At 32.9% G+C, this 24,994-nt stretch overlaps 2 protein-coding genes across 2 annotated transcripts; one reads left to right on the top strand and one right to left on the bottom strand.

Moving 5' to 3' along the window:
- The first annotated feature begins 1,921 nt into the window (after window positions 1–1,921).
- LOC110700599 lies at window positions 1,922–11,352 on the top strand. Its single transcript, XM_021878157.1, has 8 exons — window positions 1,922–2,146; window positions 3,251–3,534; window positions 4,995–5,066; window positions 6,237–6,301; window positions 6,505–6,661; window positions 7,547–7,630; window positions 7,711–7,800; window positions 10,824–11,352. The coding sequence occupies exons 2-8, from the start codon at window positions 3,268–3,270 to the stop codon at window positions 10,944–10,946; spliced, it is 858 nt and encodes a 285-aa protein (XP_021733849.1). The 5' UTR covers window positions 1,922–2,146; window positions 3,251–3,267; the 3' UTR covers window positions 10,947–11,352.
- A 4,946-nt stretch (window positions 11,353–16,298) lies between these two features.
- On the bottom strand, window positions 16,299–19,862 carry LOC110700598 (probable arabinosyltransferase ARAD1). The gene is made up of 3 exons (XM_021878156.1): window positions 19,625–19,862; window positions 18,020–19,413; window positions 16,299–17,075 (listed from the first exon to the last, which is right to left on the bottom strand). The coding sequence occupies exons 2-3, from the start codon at window positions 18,998–19,000 to the stop codon at window positions 16,578–16,580; spliced, it is 1,479 nt and encodes a 492-aa protein (XP_021733848.1). The 5' UTR covers window positions 19,001–19,413; window positions 19,625–19,862; the 3' UTR covers window positions 16,299–16,577.
- Between the last annotated feature and the right edge of the window lie 5,132 nt (window positions 19,863–24,994).

Below are 24,994 nucleotides of genomic sequence, written 5' to 3'. Positions count from 1 at the left end.
TCTCTCTCTTCCTTTCTCCCTTTTGCAAGTACATTTGCTATATTATTTGATGTTGTGAAACATTTTATGTTGTCTCACAACCCTTGAAATATACTTCCTCGATGTGGTTTGGTACACATAATGATGTATGTGAAAGTGCTTACAAAATTTTCTTGTTGTTGAATCACGGGGGTTGAAGTAGAACATTCGATGAATTCATAAAAATACCACATAAAATACGGGTATGTTCTGATTGACTGAATTGAGCTGAGCTGAATTTATTGGAGCTGAACTCAACTGAACTGAATTGAATATTTTATAAGAGAAAGAAATTAAGAAGTGAACTAAACTAAACTGAATTGTACTGAACTTATTGGAGGTGAATTAAAAATAATCCGTAGAGAACAGACCCTAAACCATACGAATTACTCGTATAAAATAATGTTGGGTAAAATCTATAGGTCAAATATTTGCAAGATAAGTTAAGTTTTGTTAGTACTAAACCACTTCGAAATTTTATGGATTTTTTTTTAATCAAAAATAAAAAAATACCATACATACATCCCTTAGGGTTAGGGATGCATATAACTAATATCTATATTATATATTAAAAGACATTTATAAAATTGTATATGTGTCACGTGTTTCTTTTCTTACACCTGCATAGCGCCACATCATCATTCAACAGCCTTTAGCATCTTGCCACAATCTTAATTAAAAATGCATACAAAGAGATTTCAACTCCTAACCTCATTGAATGGAAACCAAATGCATTAACATATTAGCTAGAATTAATTCATGTTTTATTAATCCAAATCTATATATAAATACATACATGTATTAGAATGCATAATAAAAACCAAAAAAAATCCAAAATAAATTATTAATGTCAATGTATTCTAATTTACCTATGTTAAATAAATTAATAAGTCTTTTAAAGCTTCTAATATAAAAATAAAATTATTCAAAGTATCAATCGGGGCAAAGCCCGGTCGCACACTAGTGGAGTATAATAAAGAGCTAAAAATGGGAAAAATAAATGAAAATATATTATGAATACACTAATTTGCTAGTGATTTTGTCATACATTCCTAAATTAATACCAAATTAGAAAAGATTTTAAATGCTTATTTATAGCCCTCGGGCCTACGTATAGCAGTACGTACAAAAAAAAATACTTTATGGTTTAAACGTTTACATCTCTAAGTAACCATGAACTCCTAAAATATTATTTGCAGGTCAGACACGTGGGTGTATGGAGAAAGGTAAGGTTCACCCTAAAGCACCATCACTTAGCAAGATTTAAACACCCAAATAAGGTGAGTTAAATTATCATTGGTATACCGTATGTTCATATATTTGTATAACACCACAAATTTACAAAAATACAAGTGATTACATACATTAAAATTTTTTATATCAAAACTCAATTTAAAATGTTAATACCAAAATGCATACATATATTGAATAATTCAATTCAAATCAAGTTAGTGATCAAATTTTAAATTGAATTATTTTTAAATAAGTCAAATTATTTCAAGTCATATCAGTCTTCAAATATGCATTACGGATACAACGGGTCTCAAATAATTGAACCCTTAATTTTCTTTATCGTGAATGTAGGTTCTATATAATTTTGTAACCTCTATGTCAAAAAATAAAAAAAAATAAAAAAAATATTTTGTAACCATCTAACACCTCTCCAAGAAATTAGAATTCCAAATTTGTGGGTAACCCCTCTTTAGATTCAATAAAAATCATCTTTCTTTTTTTTTTTTTTTTTTTTTTTTTTTTTTTTTTTTTTTGACAGAAAAAATCATCTCTTTATATTCTAACGTCCTCTAACGTTCGTTATGTCTCAAAAACCAGGCTAACCTATTCCATTTAACAGACGTTAACAAACACTCCAAGAATTAAATTCCAAGAAAGCCACCTCCTTTTGGCTTTGTTTCAGTCAAATAACTCAAACCAACCAAACCCTGTTCATATAAATATAAAAGAATACCCCAATTTCTTTATTTTCCAGAATTTTCTTACATAAAATCCCATCTCATTTCATCATCATCATCACCCTTTTTCACAAAGTTATCCCTTTTATTGGAAAGTTTGTATTTGTATTTGTATTTGTTGTTAATTCGTTTCCCAGAAAAAAGTTCTGAATCAAAAGGTAATTTCTTAAGTTCTTGATTAAATTGTTCTTATTTGAAGAAAATAGTGTTGTTTATTTTGATTGTGTGTTGATTTAGGGGTTTTGATTGTTTTTTAATTGATTTTGACGGGAATTTGTAATTCAATATTTAGAATTTATGGGTTTGATGAATTTGGGAATTTTTTTTGTGTGTAGATGTAAAATGTGCCTTTTCTGGAAATATGGGTTGTTTGCGTATATGTTCATCTTTAAGGGGTTCTGAATTTTTGTCTGAATTTGTTATAGTATGTAATTTTGATTGATAATTGAAGAACATTAGGTTATCTTGATTATAATTTTTCTACATTTTTCTTAATTTATACTGATTTTTTTGGATATTTTTCTAGGTTAAAGTTTGAGCTTTTTTTTTTTCATTAGCTGGAATTACTTGGGGAAAACTTATGAACATTAATCTTGTTTCATGGATTATTTGAAGTGTAGCTATTTACGAGTAGTTACTTTGTGAATTTTGTAATGGGGGTTGTTGGGCTTATTGCCTGATTGTTCAGATAGTTCTGTATGCTGAACACCCACTCTGCCACTCATACGTAGTCATACCCAAGGGGAAATTGGTCCTTAGAGCATCCCCATCAATGAGCATTTTTTTGCTCATGAGCAAAAATGATGACAAAAATGGTAAAAGATGTTCCCCATCAATGAGCATATTGAAAAATGCTCATGAGCAAAATGAAAATTGCTCATAGGATGAGCATTTTTTAAGATGAATAGTAATCATGTGGGGTCTACAATGCAAGTAAAAAAAAAGAATCAAAAATAATATAGTAGAGAGAAATATAAGAGGGTATTAGAGAGAAGATGTACTAGAGAGAGAATGGGGAAGAAATTTTTTTTTATCATTGGTGGGATAAAAATATGATCACAAAAATGCTCATGGGTTGAAAGAGAGAGAAAGTGGGTAGAGAGAGAATGAGGAAACCAATTTTTGCTCATTGTTGGGAATGCTCTTAGGTTTTATGTTTATATGTCAGTTCTTTCTCAAAGTCTGAAGATTTTTAGGCTGATGAAAAACTGTGGCTTGCATCGTCATTTACTGTATTACTGAATTATTTGGTTATTTATCAGTTTGATCCGGAAGACAAATGAGTGATCATCATGTTGTGTGTGTGGACCGTCTGATTACATCGGACACTTTGCAACCGGTTAAAGGGGTTGAGGTTTCAGAATCGTCTGTTGATAGTCATAATCATGTTGCTGAATCGTCTACTTCTTATGAACCTGGGGAGGTGAGCGATGATGTGCCTGATGAAGAACAGCCTCTCATTCAGGGAGTTGAGTGCAGGATATGTCAGGAGGAAGATAGTGTAAAGAATTTGGAGGTCCCTTGCTCTTGCAGTGGCAGTTTGAAGGTAACTTCTTTACCTTTGTTTTAGAGTTTTATGGCATGCTTGGATTGGGGGTGATGTATTACTAGGGTAATAAAAGTCAAACTAAGCAAAATGAATGTGAAAATAGGGAAGAAGGAGATAGTGATTGTGTGGTTGTAAAAAAAATTATGTAGTGATGGTATGGTGTGAGGTGAAGAAAGAGGAAACAATACCCTTATTTTGGGGGTAATAGTTGCACTAGGGGGAGTGTGGGTACTATTACTCTCATTATGAGAGTAATAATTCCTCCATCGCTCTCTTTTCCTTATGGCACAACTACCATATTTCATTTGTAAACGCCATGTCTTCTACAACAACACCTCTAATTACTTTTGTTTTTTCAAGTTTGACTTTTATTACCCCCTTAATGTATTACCCCCAATCCAAGCATTAGCTTGTCTGGTTCTTTTGGTTCAAGTCCATTAAATGAGTAAATAGTGGTCAGCTTATGTGTGATTTTCTATGGAAATTCTTTGCAAATAACTGTAGTACTTTGTTACTTCCAACACATGTTGTTCTTTGTTGACTTTCATTATTGTGTTATTATAACCTAATCATGTGGGTATATTTGGTAACAAAGCTATTAAATAAAGTTGAATACTTGGTAGTTGATATGAGAGATGTTCTATTGTAAGACTGCAAACAAACTCATAAATTATCTTAGGTTGTGGCATTATAACAAACATACTTTTTGATATTGGAAGTTCCATAGGTCTTCCAATTGTGCTGTTTTGGGCTTATAATCAACAATGAAACCGTTTGGAATTGATGGCAAAGTCTTATACACACTTATTATTTCTGTGGTCAGTCACTCCGTCTGATGAGGATTGTGCATGCTACGTTCTGTGTTACTAGGATTTTGTGGTTCTCACAGCTAGTATTGTTTGATTCTTTGGTTTCCAGGAGGATTGATATTGCCTCAAAACTTTTTTTTTTCTTTTTAATTTTTGGAGCTTGCGATATGCATAGAAAAGAGAGCTGAAATTCAGTGTGTTTTGTCTAAGATTGGAGCTTGAAGTTGTTTCATTAGTTATATGAGTATGTTTTTACCACTTTTGTCCCTTCATATTTTTGTTTTAGAATGATTGATGGGTTCAAATAAAAACTCCAAACTTTTTGCATAAAGCTTGATAACCTTTTTTTTTTTTTTTTTTTTTTTTTAATATATATAATCTTAATTTACTATTATTTATCTTGTCAAGAATACCAACTCACATTCATATTTTTAAAGTTCCATTAGTGCCGTGTAGAACAGAGGCACCTTTGTCACTCCATAAACCCACCATTTTTCCTGTTTAAATGTCCTCTTTTTTATATATAGCTTAAAAAAGGATGGAGGGAGCATCTAATTGTTTGCTGGTGCATATTGAAATTGACGCTGGTACTTATCTTATGTTAGATCACTAGTATGCCTCTTAAACAAGTTTTTGGTTGTGATGCAGTATGCTCATAGGAAATGTGTTCAAAGGTGGTGCAATGAGAAAGGAGATATCATATGTGAGATCTGTCATCAGGTATGTGTTGTTTCTTGATCTCCATTGTTGGATGATGCTGTTGTTTTTTCGAATTATGTTCTTGTCTTCTTGAGCCCATTTATTTTTGAATTCACCTCCCCCCCCCCCTCTGCGTATAGGTTATTGTGCCAGTTGGTTGTTGCTGTGTAAAGTCTTTATTTTCTGGCCTACAGGCATAGATTTTCCCAAGTTTATTTGGAAAATTGAAAGTGAAATTATTTGTGAATGAATGTAGTTTTTACTGCATTTGGCATTTAAATGTCTTCTTCCTTTCTTTATTCTAATCATAGAAATTTCCTGGAATGCTATCAGTTTGAGACTTTGAGTAGAGAATTGTTAAAGGGAATTAATTGGATGATTCTTTTATTTGTCCTTGGTCTTGAGATGTATAGCCTATTTGTAATCCATTTTTAGAATTGAGGATGGAGTAATTGGGAGTCAACATCTTCTTTTAAGTCAACTCTGAAAATATTTTCTTTAGAAGTAGCTTTCAATAATTGATGTTGGTGGGTGTAGCTCCTGTTTGATAGATTGACTTCTTATACTCTTAAAAATTAGGCTGCATTTGGTTAAAGGTCAATTTCAGTGACTTGAGTTCAAATTTCTGAGATAAATTGCTATTTTTATGTTTGTTTTTGACATTCACCATGCCACTGTATAAGCCTTTCCTTGAGGTTATCTGTCTTTATCGCCACCGAACTAGTATTAATTTGTTGTCTTCACAACCAAAGGTCTGATGTACTTTGGGCTACTGTTGTTTTGACTTCATATTGTTGGTTTGGATCTTCTGCAAATGATGTACAGCTAAACTCAAACTTAACCTTTATTTCTCATTTGCCAAATGTGTTTATAGGATTCACTTTATATAGGATAAAGTTGGTGTCTTGCAAGTTTTGAGATTTGAACCGAAATCTTCTTTATATTATAATTATTATTTGGGTAATACTGAAAATAAAGGATCAGTTTTTGTATCAAATGAACATAGCATAGTTGATCAGAAATATGCTAAAAATCGACTCATATAATATGCTTGATGATCTTGCTTAACTTTGATGCACTTATGTGTGGATCTCCCATCTATGATTCTTGTTTTTTCTTTTTGGGGCGTATTATATTTGTCATTATGGGTATTGAGCCATCATTAAGTAATCTTTCTTTCTTGGTTTATAGCCTTATCAACCAGGTTATACTGCACCACCACCTCCACCTGCTGATGATACAGCTATTGACATCAGGTAATTTTTAGTGGTCTGCTCTTTTCATGCTTTTTACCTACTGCATCTTCATCTTATGGTGTATGTTGTATGAATGTGTTCCCTTATTTTCATGCATGCACATATTAGGCCAAAATGCTCCTGTTGAGTGGTGGAATAATGAATGGAAATCTAATATGCAGCAGTCTAAGATCCAATTTAATACTTCTTCTTTTTGCTTACAGTGCTCAATGGACCGTGTCTGGTGCACCATTGGACTTGAATGACCCACGGCTTTTGGCAATGGCAGCTGCTGAAAGACGTCTACTGGAAGCTGAGTATGACGAGTATGCTGATACAAATGCCAATGGAGCAGCATTTTGTCGCTCTGCTGCACTCATTGTAAGTTGGCATTATTGTTTTAAATGAACACCAATATGATCATAACTATTTTTAGGGCAAGAGGCGCCCCAACTGTGATTATGAGCGGTGGATTCTGTCTTGATAAATTGATGATAAAGGTGTCAGTGCTTTATTGTTTACCCCACTTAACATAATACGTTAACATGTTTACAGTCGACAAGCTGTATATTAGGCCTTATATAAGCCTCTTCTATCAGTTATGAACTTCTTTATATCTTGACTTGATATCAACATGCAAATTTGGGTTGAACTTGTTTGGGTTTACTAAGAATGCTGGTATTTCTTGGCTAATTTTGAGAATTCGGAAACACATTTTTAAAATGCAGTTACAGAAAATTTCTATTAGATAATTCAGGAAAGATCAGTTAATATAACTTTCATATGCTCTAGAATCAAAGTAAAGAAAAAAAGCCTCATACTGTAAAAGAGTTTGATTACTCGTCACAACACATTTGAAGTCTGGAAGCATCAGAATCAAGATTTTGGTTGGAGTTCATTTTGCTCAAATGGCCTCCGTTAATATTAATTTTGGCCTTACAGTTTGACTAATTAGATGAGAAAGTTGCCTTGGCCAGTAAACTGGTTGGTTTGGTTTGTGCTATTAGCCAGTAAACTGGTTGGTTAGGTTTGTGCTATTAGCCAGTAAACTGGATCTAAACTTGCTAGATTTGATCACTATGTTGAAATTTAAAAAAGGGCGCTTACTGCTCAGTGACACTCTTTGTACCATGTAAACGCTTATGTAATGATGATATAATTTCCCTTTTGGTTTCTTGTCCTTCTATATGTCACTCTACTATTACTGGTTATTTTGGTTTCCCCTGTTGTTGTTTTGGTTTTGCTGAATCTTCTCTCTTGTGGCAGTTGATGGCTCTATTACTCTTGAGGCATGCTCTTTATGTGACAAGTCCTGATGGCGAGGATGATGATGTTTCCACATTCTTCTCTGTGAGTAATGCAAGAATTTTGTGAATTGTTGCCTTCTGTTTGCTAAACATTATGCTGACTAGTTTCTTTTTTTTTTACAGCTTTTCTTGCTGCGAGCTGCTGGTTTTCTTCTTCCATGCTACATAATGGCTTGGGCTATTAGTATATTGCAACGGAGAAGGCAACGACAGGTTGGTTTCCATACTTATGTTTCATTTTCCAAAACTTGTGTATTACATTTGTCTCGGATATGTCTTGGCACACCTTTTCACTCTCTTTAAATTCAATCTTTGATCATTATCAACTATAACTGTTATTTGGACCCATGCACAGTGTTTGATAAAAGTTAATCAAATGGTACTAAAAAGAATCACTAATAAAAGGTTGCTTAAAATGTGATTTTAAGATCTTATATTGTAATAAAATGCTTATATATGATTGTTCGATGAGGGACATAGAAGCACTGTATCTTCACTCCAGTTCCAATTTTCCAATTACCATTGTGATATCAAATCAACCAAATTATTATTGCTAATCAACAATAAATAATATATAATGACTCGTGTAATGACTATGTGAGACGGAGTAATATTTCTTGTTCTTGTTATTGATAAGTTTCATTTATTCTATAAACTCAAAATTCAATTGTTATTGTCACCTCCTCTAATTTTATTTATTTTTTATTTTATGTTTTTTTTTTTTGTTTTTTTTTTGACGGGATGAGGTCACCTCCTCTAATTAAAGAATACAAATTTGAGCACTCCCACCACAACCACCACATTCATCTAAATTTATGCCACGCCTGAGATATACACTGCAGTTTACAATTTTTCATGTTCCAAATATGGTAGCTCACATCATATTACTTGGTTAAATTGAACTCCATAATAACAATGAAAAGATAGCAAATTACCTTTTTTTGTTCTTGGGGTTAAATATTAGGGCTAAATCTTTTCAGGTTGCATCCCTTCCAAGGGTTATTTTTTTCCCCCTCTTCATGGTGTGTCCTTGAAAGCATTTTTTTTATTGATTGGCATAAACTTGAATAAAAAGCGGAGGGAGAAATAAAAAATTGTTTGAATATCTTAGACCATTTTATGGAAAGCAATAGTTGCTTAAGATGGAATTAATGAAATTTAAAGCATTAGCTTTAGAGTAATAATTGGATATTTGTTACTCTGTGTAGTTGTACCCTTAGGACCAAATTTTTCGCTCATATTCATCATTTAAAGAGCCAAAGAGACATGTCATGTTTTGGGGTATAGATAAATCACAAGTTTTTAACGACTACTGCCTATGTAACTTTATTGTTACGGATAAGGATTAGATTAGGTGGGAGAGATACCGATACACTCTTTTGAGACAGTAATCATCTTGCTTTCTGTCAAGGATATTCCAAGATAGCTTTCATTTCAGTACAATTTGGAAGGCTCAATCTTCAACTCCCATGTAGGAGAAAACATTGTTTTAATTAGCGTAAATATAGGTAAGAATGAGTATTTGAGTGATCTATGTAGACTCTATATTTTGTGAACCAAATCATGGAAGATGTGATGTGGAACCTATTATGGAAGCTGTTGTGTTTATCTTATTAGGTTGGTTACAAATTCTTGAATAAGGGGAACTTTCCTTAACTTATTGGAAAGCAGGTTAAAGTTACCCTAAAAGTATTTAAAGTTACTCTTGAAGTTACCATTTTTTTAACCATAAATTTTACCCTTAAAAAATTATACTTATACGGTATTATATTGAGCATATTAGCCTTAATAACATGTAGACCTGGTTATTGGGCGGGTCGGTGCGGGTCGGTTGCGGGTCAGGGTCAAAGAGGGTCACATTTTATAGAGTCAATATAGGGTCGGGCCAATGCGGGTCGCGGGTCGATAATGGGTGGGCCTACAAAATATCAATTAAAATAAATATTGGACAAATCCATTATTAAATACATATGAATACAAATTAATCTATATAATTATTTTTACATTATGTATTTTCTTTATCAACTAAATTGGAAAAACATGTTGGCCCTATATTGACCCTACCCAATAAGGGCCCTGTCCATTAATAGCCCTGTTCATTAAAAGCCCTATAAGCTTGGCCCTGACCCTATTATCATTGGGCTACCCTGTTCAATAACCACCGCTAATAACATGTATCAATTGAATAATACACAATTTTTTTTTACTTTTTCTTTTTCTTCTGACGGGTAAATAATACACATTAAAATACAATAAGACTCATTACAAATTAAAAGTTACCCTTGAATGAGTACAAGTTATCATAAAAATTGTTAAAATTGTCCTCAGATTGAAGTCTTCCAATAAAACTAACAAAAGTCCGCCTTGTACTAGACTTACTGTGAGTTGGTAAATAGGCGATAGGTGGGAAATAGTTGCTATATTGGAGGTGGAAAGAAGACAGAAGAGGGAGGAAGTGGATGAAAACTAGAGGTGGAAAGTCACCTCTAAAGTAAGAGTTATGAGCATTAAGATGTGTTTCCTGACACTTGACTCTGACACCTCTCTCGAATTCTCTTATAGTACCTACTAATTCCATGAGACCAAGCTTGTCTAGTAACTGAAACCTTGTACTGCAAAAGCATTTGGACTGCTTTCTTAAGTGTGTCGCTGCAAAAAGAAACTTGTGAAACAATAATTGTCTCTGGTCAGCAAATACTGAGTCTCTCCAATGGAGAGTCTAGTTTAAATTCAATGTTTATTTTCTTTTGGACCAATAGGGGGTTATGAAGCAAGAGGAAATGATAATTTCAATTTTTCATAATCAATGTATGCCTTTACATTTCGGCCTGTTTCTTTGTAAAGGAATTGTCATTTGGCTTATCAATACATCTGTATGTTGCCACAAAAAAAAAACATATATTGGCATAAAAAATAAGCCATCACATCTTGACATTCGACACTCAGTTTGATTCCAGTTTTTGTTATTATGAAGGTTATTACTGGTGCTTCATTTTGTGAAATACGAAGTACTTGTATGAAAAACTTGCTACATGGATTGTCACAAAATAATTAAAGCATACCATTTCGTTCTTGCTATATGGATTGTTTCCGAATAACCTTTGACTCCTCCCTTTCATTCTTCTCATCTGACTAGATCTCTCTTTCTGTCTCTTCATACTTTGAAACAGGTAAAGTGTTTTTATTTTTTGGACATGCAATGACATTCATTTTTTCCATATGTTTGATTTCAATAGGAAGCAGCAGCATTGGCGGCAGGTGAAGTTGCATATGTGATACAGGCAGGACAGCATGGAGGTGTACATTTCACCATAGCTCCTGGGCCTGCAGCTTCTCCACAGCCCGAACAACATCAATAACGTGTTAAGTAACTTGCTTAAATGTATCTGATCAAAATGAAATTCCAAGTTTCTTGTAGAGCTCCTGGTTCACAAAATTTGCCAATTTATTCTGGCATAAACCTGCCCACCATGTTGTAACCTTTTCAGAGTATAACTTACACGGAGTATCGCTAAAGAAATTCTGATGAAAGGGTCATGAAACTCTGTAGCTACAGCTCTCATTTGCTTGTACATAAACTCCATTATCGTTTCAGACGTAATTATATCCTTTGTAGCACCTGAGAGCCCATTACAAGCAACAAATTATTGTCTTTTGACATCATTTTTCTGAATCTGTATGATTTTGTTACTCCATATTTCTCCCATGGTTGCTATGTAACAGGAATTTCTGCAAGGAAACAAAAAGTATTGAATACTTGGTTTACTTCCTAAGTGCTCGTTTGGAGGAACTAGTTTAAGCCACTTTTTCCATTCGTTATAGTATATATGAACATTCATATGTCAACCAAACGACCACTAATATTTGATATGCAGATAAAGACCGACGAATATAGGTAAATCCAAAGTAACAAAGTGATTTCTTTGGATATAAGCTAATAAAGACATAAACTTTGGTCAGTATGGCGTGCTAAGTTTTTGTAGGTACAATGTTAAGCTTTTAGATGACAAATGGTGAGTTTTGAGTCTTAGCATGTTTAACTAAAACCGAACTCTAACTTCATGAGTGGTCGTTTTACCTCGTTGGTAACAAACTTCACATTTACATATTGGCCCAAATTTTTATTCTTTTATTGCTATATCTTAATATCTAGCTTTCTAGCCAATGGTACATGATTTTTTTGGGCATTAAGATTTGGTTATGAATGAAATATATGAGTGAAATTTTAGAATTGGTCCATTTTTATTGTCCCTATTATATTGATAAATTAGTGTTTAAAAGTTCAAATTTGATGGCTAAGAGTGATTTTTGTGAAAGCAACAAGTCATGTCTTTGATTTTATTTTTTTTTGCTTCACTTTAACTTACTATGCTAAAGCAAAGAGAGGGACTAAAGACCCACAATATTAGAAGCATATTATTTTTTATTTTTTTAATTCTTTTTCCGTTGGACCATACCCATCTTTATTTAATAAATCTAAGCTGTAGTTGTTTTATACTTCTTGAAGTTTTGTTTTACAAGTGTGACTAAGAATTTCATAATGTGTCAAAATTGTTAGTTTAAGAAAGTGAAAACCCTAGACAGTTTGCGAGTTCAAGAATTGCTAGAGATTAGAGACTTTCATTTCTTTCTAATTCTATCTAAGGAAATGTCCAATTTATCTCTACCTACAACGCCAATATTTTTTTATAAGGACTCTAAACATATATGTCGTGTTGAATGTGTTTTATTCTTCACATGTGCAAATTCATATACAATACATAAACTTTGAACCATCTAAGCGAAGGACATAAATATTACTAGTGGATGTAGTGTTGGTCAAATTCGAGTGATTGTAACTCACCACATGTCTAACCATCTTAATCAATATCAATTTTTCTTATATATATATGCTAAAAAATTATGTACTCTGTAGCTAGCTGATATCCTTAAAGTGAGATAAAATTCATTACTTTATTTGTGAAATTGCGAGATCAAATCCTTGAATGCTCTCCGTTGGCGGAGAGCATTTAACTCAATTGATTGCCTCAAGATGGGATCTATTGGGGGTCCATTGTATGCCTTTCTAAAAATTAGAGTGATACTAAATTTTATAGAAGCATAAAGAGCTAAAGTACTTGATGTTTAAATCTAATAAATACTAATACATAATAATGATCATATAAGAAGAAATGTGTACACGTCAGTGACACAATTTACTTGTTTTAGCGTGTGATAATGGGTTACTTATTAGACATTTACAAGGACTAATAGAGGATGTAACAACCATGTGCAATGAACATCCAATTCAATAGGTCAATACTAAATTTGTTAACCAAGAAGATCATAACAAGTATGTAGACATGTAGTACATTACAACTTGCAAGAAAAAAGCAACTAAAATTAGGAACTCCTAATTACATGGTCCCCGTGAATTACAAAATTTATATCTATTAAGTTTATTTGCGAGGCCTAGTATACATATAGAGAATGAATTGTAAAATGAAATGCTTTCCAACACAAAAAGGCATATAAATAATGCTACCTCATACTGAAAAAAAAAAAAAAAAAAAAAAAAAAATTGTATTCTATGGATTGATATTAGGGATTAAGTTGTTATAAAGTTTTCTTATATTTCTTAGTACATATTAATTATTCTAAACAAGCTCCAAGGAGGGAAAATTAGAGTTTTGTGGGACATATTCAAACAAAGTATAATCACTACGTAGTTGTATTCACTTTTCGCTTTAGGGGTTAGTTGTATGAGATACTCTGTATTACACTGACATGAACGACCCACCAAGGTCTATATGTGGACACTCACCTCAATTCACTTGATAAGAGTGCTAGCCCACATGCCACATGGCAGACCCTTAAACACCATATTATATAAGCATATAATATACTCCGTTATCAGGGATAATGGAGTGGTGTATATCCTCGAGACCTTAATCTATATTAAATCTATATTACTACCTTTTATTTTTTTACGTATTATTGTCCCATCCCAAAGGACCCCAACATTCAGACAATGATAGAGCACATATACTTATTATTTTGGACTAAAATATTGATTTTTTTTTTTTTTTTACAATATTAGCCAAAGCAAACATTTGAACATGTACTTGTGTCAAACCCGATATCCAATCCTTAAGCAACATAGCTTTGAACATAAATTGTACCCGTAGGGCTTAAGGATGGAAAATCCAAAGGAGTGGGAAGGAAAAGCATAAAGAGAAATCCAATGGGCACAAGAAACCAAGACTACAATTTTGATGCATAGAGAGAAGAGCTTATAATTTCTAAAGTAAAATTAAGATGAAAGCAATCAAATTGGGGCTTTCTCAAGAGGTTTCTATTCCTCCTAAAATCTTGTTTCTCAGTTTTGTTCTACTTTAAAGGATTTCTTGCAACTATAGAGAATGTTTCATGACTTTGCTTCCTTAAGATTTAAACAGAACATCCAATTTTATTTTTTATTTATTTATTTATTTATTTTTATTTATTTATTATAATATTCCATTCTCATTTTGCATCTCTAGTAGTAGTAGTATCTTTGATGCTGATCCCTATGCACTATAGTAGTAGACTAGTAGTATCTTTAGTTGGATAATTAGACTTTTAAGAGAAAATAGAACTCTTTGATAAACAAACTAAAATGTCATGCTAATTAGATACTTTTTTTTTTTTTTTTTATTTATCTACAATCTTACCACTTGATATGGATAAATAAGGGTATCCTCTCTTGAAGGTCATTGAAATTTTTGATGACAGATTAAAAATTGATACTCTATATTAATAATGTTAATTAAGACTTTTTTACTTCGCTATAGTCGTCTCAATTAATTGAATGCTTATTTAGAATTGCTACAATCAAAGGCCACTTAATTGCTATATTGCAATAGAGCTTTTAAAGTTGCCATAATAACAAAATAGCATTCTTTTGATATTGGATAATATTGTTTGATACATAATTTATTTATTTTATTGAGATTAGGATATTTATGGTAGGCATACCTATTGTAAAGACATCCTAGTGGTTGCTATCACTAACCCTACTATTACTTTGGATCATGGAATATGTGATTTTGATCATTTGAAGTGGGTAGCTGCTTTTGTTTTTGAGAGACTATTCTTTTTCCTTTTACTTAAGATCTGACTAATCTATGATTTTGACATGCATATTGTGTTATGGTGACATATTCAGAAATTTGGAGGCCATAGAGATCTATCCCATATTTAACAACACACAACTTTAAAAAGGAGGAATACAAGTTAAAAAAAAAAAAAAACCATAGTAGATAAAAATGATTTGTGTATACATCCTATTATCCTCCAACCATACATAATCATTATGTAATGACAACTAAGCTCTGTTCTTTTGAGTTTTTGCAAAGCAGAGCACAACTTTCAGCACTACAAAGCAGATTTCAGCAGAACATAGCAGCTTTCAGCAAAGCATAGTAGATGTCAGTAGAGCACAGCAAAAGAATCGAGCCTAAATCTAGACAGAGGGATCTAGTATATATTCAATTGAAAGTACGATAATTTAGAGCTTGGTACCCATTAACGATATATCTATACAAACTAGCTAAGGTAAAATAGATTAAAGAGAAATGTTGGACAGTCTTTGGTTGGTCTAAAAGAGCAAAAATGCAAATGATAGGAATGTAGGGAACCATGAAAAGATGCTTAACTTCCCAAGAATGGTGTTCCAACTTGTCCTTTTTGTTCAAACTTCACTGAACTCCCTTCCCAAAAAGAACACTATCCCTTCTATTCTTCTTCTACACATTTTGACATACACTATATATACTCCCTTCTTTCCTCATCATTGGCTAATTAACTCAATCTTATTTACCTTCTTTGGATTTGTTTTGGGTCCCCCACTTCCTTCTCTTCTCTTTGCTTTTTTCTTTTTTAATCTTCTTCTTCACTTAACATTTTTTGAACAATTTTCATCTTTGAGTATATAAAGTATTCTTCATTCTCTCATCATTCTTTTGTATTGTGTCAAATCAATTCTCTTCTTACTTCAAACAATTCAGAGAAATAATGGGCTGTTTTGGCCATAAAGTATTCATCTTTCTAGTATGTTTGATACTTCTAGTTGCTAGCCAACCACACACAGTTTCCGGGTTAAACAGCATAAACCTTGCACTAAAAGGGTACTCGTTTCCAAGGAGATCACGAAGTCTACAGCGAGTTGCTGTGACTGATTTGGTACATCCTCCGAGTCAAGCTCCAGCTCCATCGGTAGTGTTCCATCCAGATCAATCGAGCAAACGAAGAGTCCGAAGGGGATCAGACCCGATTCATAATAGATGTTGAAGCGCACCAAAACTCTCTCCTTGGGTAGTAGGAGAAGATACATTTTTTTTTGGCAAAGAAGTGAGGTAGGTCTTATGTAAACATATTTTATGCTACTGTAGGTGCAGAGTTTCATGTAGGGCAAACTTTGGAATGGAAACTTCAATTATTCTGCTAAGAAATTGGAGCTATCAAATTCTTATACTGTAGTAAGTAGATCTGAACAGATCATCTCCATTTTGTAAAACCATATAGCAATGTTATAGAATATATAGAATCTCTACAGTTGAATTCGAGGCCGAAATTATCATGATGTTCACCTGCACAACTATACTAGTAAACAGATATATCATATATCAGTTAAAGAACATTCTTTTTTTCTCCCCGCCTTTAGTAAACAGATATATCATGCATTGCATGGGTGCCATGAACCAAAGAAGATTCATAAAGAAAGATATCATCCATTTCATATTTTCTAGACGAACCATTAAGATCAAGGTCTCTTCAAAGGGAAGATCAGGGAAAATAAATTACGAAAGGAATCACATAAATTACTAAATTTAAGCAAAGTATTTCTACACAGGTAAAAAGAAAATCTATAAGCAAAATTTGAATAATTCTTCTATTATGGAAGGCTTAACTTCCAATTCTTCTGGACTAAAATCAAGCATTTTATCCATTCTCATTTTCATACCTTGAAGCTATGGCATTCGATATCTTCGTTCTGTACGTTTCATCTTTACAGCAGATTTTTTTCGTGCCAATGCCTGCCAAATCATATCTACAGCATCCCCTGGCTGAGATGGGTATTGATACTCAAAATGTAGGGCAACTTCCTTGAGTCTCTCCCACATCTTTGTCCACTCTTCTTTCCCAATTCCCCTAAGAAGATTTACCAGGAACCCTGGTTTTACAGCATATGATGACCAGACAAACACGCTGAACTCTGAGTAATCCAAGACATCCTCATATGGAAGCTCAATGTTGTCACTAATAATGACGGGGACACAATGGCTGACAATCGCATCAAAAAGGCGATTGGATGAAGGAGTATCTCCCGCTATGTTCAAGCAAAATTTGGAAGATCCCATCCCATGACTTGCTTGACGGACTCCACTCCTTTGAGCACTTCCAAATGTGAAGTGTACATCCTTCTCGTCTTTGAGGAGATAAAAAAGTTCTTGGCGAATAGCTCCTCCCTGCAAACATAACCAAGCAGAATTAGTCAAAGTAGCATGACACCAAATAAATAACTAGAGAGGCCGAACAACAATAGTGATGTTAATTGATCAAACAGGACATTATGATTAAGTATTTACATTTTCGAAGGCTTTTTTGACAAGGTTTAAAAGAGGGGATATTAAATTTAGTCCTCATAACTTATTACAACTCCACTCTTAATTCGTTCTTCCACCTCTTTTTGAAAAAATTGTGCTGAATTCCATCAGAAAACAGCAATTTTAATAAAATTCCTTAATCTATAGCAGATTTTCATATACTCTGTACTCTATACTATCATACTCCAAATTTCAGTATAGGAGTTATAGGTTATCTCAGTACTAAAACTACTAACATAATAGCTTCTTTGCTCCATGGGTGATAATGTAAGGAGTACAAACAATACGTTATACTTCAATATATATATGTTAGACTGGCCTTATCTGCAATAGAGAAAACTAGAATGAGCAGCAAAATATTAAGAAGACCGCCTGATTAAAAATGGCTAAGCTTATACTTCATTCATTCTGCTGAATAAAAGTTTTTAACAGCTAGACACACATTAATGATACTATATCTTCTCTATAATTTTGCTAATACAGACGTTCTTTGTTACCTTATAACCAAGATAGAAAGAAGTGCCTTGTACTAATCATGTGTTGTAACTATTCCAATATTCCTGGTCTAATTTGGAAAGTGAAAGCATCTGATTCTGTTCCTTAACTTATTCTGGCTCGAAAAAGAGGTCTATTAACCTATTCTATAGAAAGAAAGAAAAAAATACCTTGAATCTACAAACCACCACTTCCCAATGAGGATATCATTTCAAAAAACGAAATATATTATCAAGCAAGAAGACATGAATATTTCACAGATAGAAACTTATAAAGCTTAAATTTTGGTGCAAATAGATTAGAATACTCACATCCTTCCTATAAATTGCTCCTTGGAAATATGCTAATGTAGGACGCTGCTCAAATGGGGCTGAGCTGTTCTTGCTGATGCTAGAAACAATATGCTGGTAAGGAGCAATGACATCCTTGTCCAAATTAGCAGTTTTAGCAACATATCTACCAAAATCTGCAAGTATAAATCTAGCAGAACCCAGCTTCTTTCTCACATACAACAAACTATTTGGATGATGAGCGACGATAATGTGGTCCTTCCCACCAGACTTAATCCATTCTGGCCGATTTATCAGGAACTCCACTAATTGATCTTGTAATTTCCTGTTGAGGCTGACTTTTTCTCTTCCCAAAATTTTAGAATGCCGGTTGTAACTTAGGGAAGCAAAAAATGGCACGAAAATAAAATCTGCCTGACTAGGATTCTCTACTCTAATAACACTACAAGGTCTAACTATATTCTTAACATTAGATGACAGAAGTTCAAGAGTGAGCCAATACTCCATACTGTGTTGCAAATTTAAGCCACCGGGATATCGTGGAACATGCTTTGGATCACTAACATCAGGCCACATTTGGTTTGGACCTCCCTTCCAATCTAACAACCCGAAATGAAATTCAGGAGGCATATCATACATATACACCCTTAGGGGTGCTTTATCTAGACTACATTCCTCCTTTTCGGACAATACATCAATTTTCTTATTTGAACTCGTATCTTCATGAGGATCCACTTGGATTTCCTCTGCCTTTTGGGTGTCTATTATTGAAGAAGGTGGTAGTGGTACAACAAGAAGCTGTTCAGGTGGTTGTTCATTATTGATTTCGGGTTTATAATCAAAAGGTTCATTTTCAACAACAAATTGCTTAAAAACCGAAGACGGTATAAACGGATTAATCACTGAATGAAATAGAAAAAATGATGATATTATTAGGAAAAACATGGAAAAGGCTGTTATGCTCAGAAGCAACCTTGGAGATGGCAAGGTTTTCTCTGGCATAGCTATTTATTTTGTATACACAAAACATTTATTCCAAAAAAATTCAAGGTCTAATTTATGAGATCAACCCAAAGGGATCAAATCTCTCAAAATGACATATAATTACAGGGTTCTCAACTCTATGTTCTCTAATTATTTCATATCTTACCCACTAAATTGGGTCATTATCCATAAAAATCACATTATATAAATAACCCTAGATTCAGAATTTATACCCAGATTATTTTTTTTCCCAATATCACCCATCAACCAGCACCCTCCAACAATTTCAAGTTTCAATTGCCAGATCATAACATGCAAATCCTCAAATAATAATCACCAATTTCTCTTGAAAAATGACTGAAATATAAAAATGTCTCCAAATCAAACCCAGAACTTACTAAATCAGCCACAATCATGAACATAAATGCAACCTGCAACCAAAAAAGAAAGATAATTTCTTTGTTTGTTAATTAATTTCTTAGCTCATGTGAACATCATTTTGATAATAAAATTAGGAAATTTCATACAATATAATAAACAATTAATGAACATTTTCCCATCAATAATGTTGGAAATATAAGAAAATTCGAAAAGGGTAATCAAGAAATCAAATTAAATGAAGTGGGTCGATGAAAAACTTACAAGAAAAGCTGATCTGAGCTACCTAATTGGAGAATCCATGGCTTCCCACACTCTAATAGTAAATAAAAAAAAATAAAGATAAGACCTTTTTATATTTAATTTTGATTGTTTAGAAGCTTTTAAAGGACTGAAAATGGAGGAATTAAGGCAGGTGCAAAGTCTCTCTTTTAATCAACCTACCAGAAAAAAGGAGACAAACAAGGCATGTTGCCTTTATTCAATTATTATTATACTCCTGTGCATTCCATGTGTCTTTTTAGTTTAGCTAACAATTTTTTTTGGATTTTTTTATAGTACAAGTATTATCGTTTGAAAAATATTTGCCATACGTTTTCTTATAATATTGAGATTAATTAATTGTTGATTTAGGCGTAACAGTTTACCCGATATACGAACATACGAGGGAAATTCCTCTTCAAATGTGTAATGAAATTCAACCCCGTTTTATAATTCAGGGGGTTAAACAACGCCCCCTAAGTGGAGAAAAATATTTGCCATACATTTTCTTATAATATTGAGATTAATTAATTGTTGATTTAGGCGTAACAGTTTGACCGATATACGAACATACGAGGGAAATTCCTCTTCAAATGTGTTTAATGAAATTCAATCCCGTTTTTTTTTTTTTGGTGTTCTACCCGGTTCACCCTTTGGGCTAATCCGGATTCGGGGATCAGTTCTGAGTGGTTAGGCTCCAGTCCCCTCCCGATTGTTGCTGCGGGGGATCGAACACGAGTCCTCCCTACCAAGTGTAGTCCCAATCACCACTACACCAACAACCAATTGGTATTCAACCCCGTTTTATAAGTCACGGAGTTAAACAACGCCCCCTAAGTGGAGAATTGTCAATTTAATACAATACATTTTTTTCATTTATAAATGCAACTTTTCTACAGAAAGTAATCAATTTGATAATGTGTTAAGTTCCTGTAAAAAAAAAAAAAAGATAATGTGTTAAGTTTGTGAGTTAACAAAAATGTTTCCGTACCATATATCAACATCAAAAAGAAAAGAAAAAATAAAATCTACATTATTTTAACCTTACATATAAGCAATTACCATATTTTAATCTAATTTTTTTTTAAAAATCCTTCATAATTGATATCATAAAAATTTATATTAATACTCATTAAAGAACATTTTACATGATTTGATAACATCTGTTTTTAATACGTTAATAAAACAATATAGTATAGTCAAACTTAATTTGTACCCTAAACGTAAAAAAAAGTTAGTGTGTTAATTATTTTGAAACGGATGTATAAATAATTCTCCCTCCGTCCCAAAAAGAACGGCCCATTTGGGTTGATTACGCGGGTATTAAGGAAGTTAAGTAAAAAGAAGTAAAAGTATATTGGAAAGATAAATTTACATGGAGTTTGTAAAAAAATAGAGAGAGAAAGTAATAAAATAACATGAAAAATGAAATTTTTATATGGGGAAGCTAATTTTGCACAAATATTGTTGCAAATTGGTGGTGTTTTAATGCAAATGGGTCATTCTTTTTGGGACAAAGTTTTGGCCAAATGGGTCGTTTTTTTTGGGACGGAGGGAGTCCTAATTAAGCAACATGAAGTTAAATTATGACTAACTCTTAATTACTGTACTTTATAAGGTTTGTATAGGTAGCAAAAGGTTACAATGTTTAGAGTTGAGCATTTGAGCTATCAATATTAATTGTCTAAAAAATAAATATTATGCTAATCAACATATCCTTCTATTGAATTTGGTCTAACAATTGGATAGATGATGGGTTTTGACAAAGTATTAGTCTTATAAAGTGTTTAACTCTTTCTTTTTCAACCAATGTGAAACACTTACATGTTGTGAGACTTAAGAGGTTTATTTTTCAACACAAAGTATTCTTATAAGTTATAACAAAACAATATATTGATAATTTAAGTCGTATTCTCAATATCTTTAGTTTCTATCTTATACGGAGTACGTTACAATAGAAATGTGTACGAGACCTAGGAGTGTATTCTATGTAGAGTTAAAGCTAAAATAATGACCGACAATTCTGTGATTAAGATCAAATTAAAGCTTAACCTAAAAACTAAGGATATTTAAAAAATTAAACTACTCACAATTCGATGTAAGTCATTATTTTAATCCACAAAGGGTAATCTTCACAGCAAGAGCATTGATTGGAGGAAAGATAACTAATTAAATTAATTAATGAAAGTGGAAAAATTTTAGCAAAAGAGAATCGATTCAGAGGACTTTTCCACGCAAATGGGTCACTTTCCGCAAGCAGCTGGCATCTTTTACTCTTTTACGTGTAAAATTTAATAAGATTAAAAAAATAAAAATCAGCTTAATAATTACAGTTGTTAGACTTGTTACTTGTTAGTTCAATAAGTGTGGTGATGAACATCAAACAACACGATCGTTAATAAAATTAGAAATGTATCATTCATATGAGTATTAGTGCATTACTGTTACTAATAAGTTTTTAGTGTAAAATAATCATCAATAGGTAAGAGTTTGTTAAAGGAAAAGAGGAAGCGAAACTTCACATAAAACTGCTTAAGTACAGATCTGAATTGCATTGATCATTGAAAAATAAAGCTTTTTACCAAGAGATTATTATATACGCCCAGATGTAGCCGTGTAGGTAGTCCCAAGGGTTTTTGTTTGTTCATTTGATGATTAAATGAGCAATAATCATCTAAATGAGCAATAAATAATCTTGGGTGCACCGTGCACCCGGGTGTATAAAACAATTTCTTCTACTAAACTTATCATGATAAGATAAATAAATTTAATTATATTTTGGATAACAAACAACTATTAGGGTTTTTTTTTTTTATGTATGGAAAATAACATAAGGAAGTCCTCCGCACGAGGGAAATTACTAACGTATCTGAAGAAAGAATAGGGAATAAGGTAGAGCTATTACAATGTCAATATTGTTAAAAAACCAACTCATAAGTTTAAAGCTTTTGGTTGAGTTGGTTCTCTAACATGGTTTCAGAGCCGGCCTAACACTTAGGTCACGGGTTCGAATCATATCTGTATGGGAAGATATTTACATTAGACCGATATTTTATGGTAGGTCGATATCTTACTCGGATCCGGTTCACCAGCTATTCTGGTTCATATCGGCATTTATGGAATAAGTGAACATATCGGCTTATCGGCAACTGACACGTGTCGTCCTCAAATTTGACACGTGGCGAAAATTACTTTGCATATTACGCAGCCACCTGTCACTTAATCAAGCTATAAATAATCAGGTTTTACCTCATAAGATTTATTACACTCTCTCTCTTTCTTCTTTCTCTCTCTAAATTTCGTCTCTTCTTTTCATCTTCTAAATATTTACTGACTTAATCATCGGAGTGGTTATCCCTGGATTCACCCCGGGACTAGCTAATCTCTTTTATGTGTATAGGTTCTCATCTGGCCGATAGGAGCAAAGCGGGTTATATACTCGAGCTTTGGATCTTGGAGTTGGGTCATCGGGTCCTTGTAAAAACAATATCCACCTCCCCACTTTCAAGTGGAATATTATGCGCATAACCTACATTAACGATCCAATCTATTACTCAATTTGCCTCTCAACAGATGTGTTGAATACTCCGATTACGGGTGAGGAAACCGAAACAAACAACGATGAAAGTGAAGCTCGTGATTAGGATTATAATTCAAAATACAAACGAATTAAAAAATTTTGCTCGTAGACAAATGATTATGTCATGGGCCATGAGAACAGTACAGTATAAAGTATCAACGAATCACGAGGAAGTCTCATGAATTGATTCAGTTTGCTCATGCAAATTAGTTGACGTGCCAACGTAAGGCGTGAAAGTTTTAATTTTTAATTACCATGATTTTGGAGTTGGGGAGGTAGTAGTAGTATCCTGTATCCAACTATCCACTTAACTAAACTAACTACTCTAGCACCTAATTTAAAACATCTACCTATTCTTTTTGTTTTGTATAGAAAAAATGATCAATGTAATCCTAAGATTTATCTGTAAATTAGAAGCTAAAGCATTGTAGGTAATTACATGATGTATACACTGAGTAGTACTTGCTTAGTTGCTTTAGTAGTTAAATTGTACTCCTTATCTCTGAATCATGAAAATTGTAGATCAGATTTTACTAGAGGTAGTCAGATAACTGGGCGTGTTCGGTAAAATATGACTGTGAAGATAGTTGTAGCTGTGGATGTAGTTGTTAGCTGTGTAGGTAGCTGTAAGCTGTCAACAAGCTGTTAGCTGTAAAGATAAATAATTTAGATATGAGTATTCAGTAAAGTAGCGGTTGACTAGCTGTTACATATAAAAAATCAATATTTTAATTTTAAAACTATAGATTAAGTTTTCAACAGCTACCTCTAATTTCAAAAGCTAATCTTTCTAACTTTTCATAAAAGTTACCTCCACCACTAAAAGCTACCATAACCACTATTTTGCCAAACACTCACATTTTTTGTTAAGTAGTGGTTTGATTTAGTCAACCACTAAAAGCTACCTAAAAGCTAATCAAACGCTAACATGAACACGCCCTTATTAGGCTAGGAATTCCTTGACCTTTTCCCCCGCTCCCACAAAGCTCTGTCACTAATTCAAGTTGGATTGATCTGTGAAAATTTGCAATTTATTATTTTTTTTATTTGAATTGGAGGATAGCTTAATGTTTTTTTTAAAAAAAGAAAAATTTCATTAGTGAGTTCTTTGCTATTGTTTGAGGAAAAGATTTTAAGAACAATAAGTAAAATATTACATGCTCGACCTAGTTTATATGATTTCAATCATTAAAGAACCCATAATAGCGTTAAGTTTGCTTGAATAATTTTAAATTAAACCCAATATCAAACTAAGTACGATATTTGAGGTACTTTCAATCATTTTTTTTTCTTTTCTCTTTCTATCCCTTAATTTTCTTCAAGAACCTTCAAAATTGAGGAAAATTGATTGAGGCCCTTGTGAGATAAAGGGTGTTGATGAGTGAGATATGCTCACCTTAAAATAGGGTTGGTACGTAAAGGATCGGAGGTGAATCGGGGGGAGGTGGATCGGGTGGAGCTCAATCCACCTCCATCCGCCAACTATCCATTTGTCATTTATCCAACCCATCCATCACCATTTAAATTTTCATCCACATCCAACCCGTTCATCATTTGCGGATGAATCGGGTGGATCGGGTGAATGATGGATGAAATAAAAGACACCATCGTTTATTTATAATACTAATATACATAAACTAAGAATTTGATATATAGCCAACAAAATCTTTATATTTCCCAATATTCACATTATTATACGAAGTCTAACTAATATTACTATTATAGTTCTATATACGAAGTCATATATGTTTGTGTAGTATTACAAATAGGTTAAAAAAAAATAATAAAACATT

This window comes from Chenopodium quinoa, unplaced genomic scaffold, assembly GCF_001683475.1.
Source record: "Chenopodium quinoa cultivar QQ74 unplaced genomic scaffold, ASM168347v1, whole genome shotgun sequence".
In the NCBI taxonomy this organism is placed as follows: Eukaryota; Viridiplantae; Streptophyta; class Magnoliopsida; order Caryophyllales; family Amaranthaceae; genus Chenopodium; species Chenopodium quinoa.
This window is presented reverse-complemented; position numbering and strand designations above follow the sequence as displayed.

Bases quoted from the DNA above. Each gene is read 5' to 3' on its own strand.
- LOC110700599 (XM_021878157.1), top strand. From the start codon at position 3,268: ATGAGTGATCATCATGTTGTGTGTGTGGACCGTCTGATTACATCGGAC. The intron at 7,631-7,710 runs GTGAGTAATGCA...TTTTTTTTACAG, and splicing joins ATGTTTCCACATTCTTCTCT to CTTTTCTTGCTGCGAGCTGC. The intron at 7,801-10,823 runs GTTGGTTTCCAT...TGATTTCAATAG, and splicing joins AACGGAGAAGGCAACGACAG to GAAGCAGCAGCATTGGCGGC.
- LOC110700598 (XM_021878156.1), bottom strand. From the start codon at position 19,000: ATGCCAGAGAAAACCTTGCCATCTCCAAGGTTGCTTCTGAGCATAACA. The intron at 17,076-18,019 runs GTGAGTATTCTA...TTATGTTTGCAG, and splicing joins GAGCAATTTATAGGAAGGAT to GGAGGAGCTATTCGCCAAGA.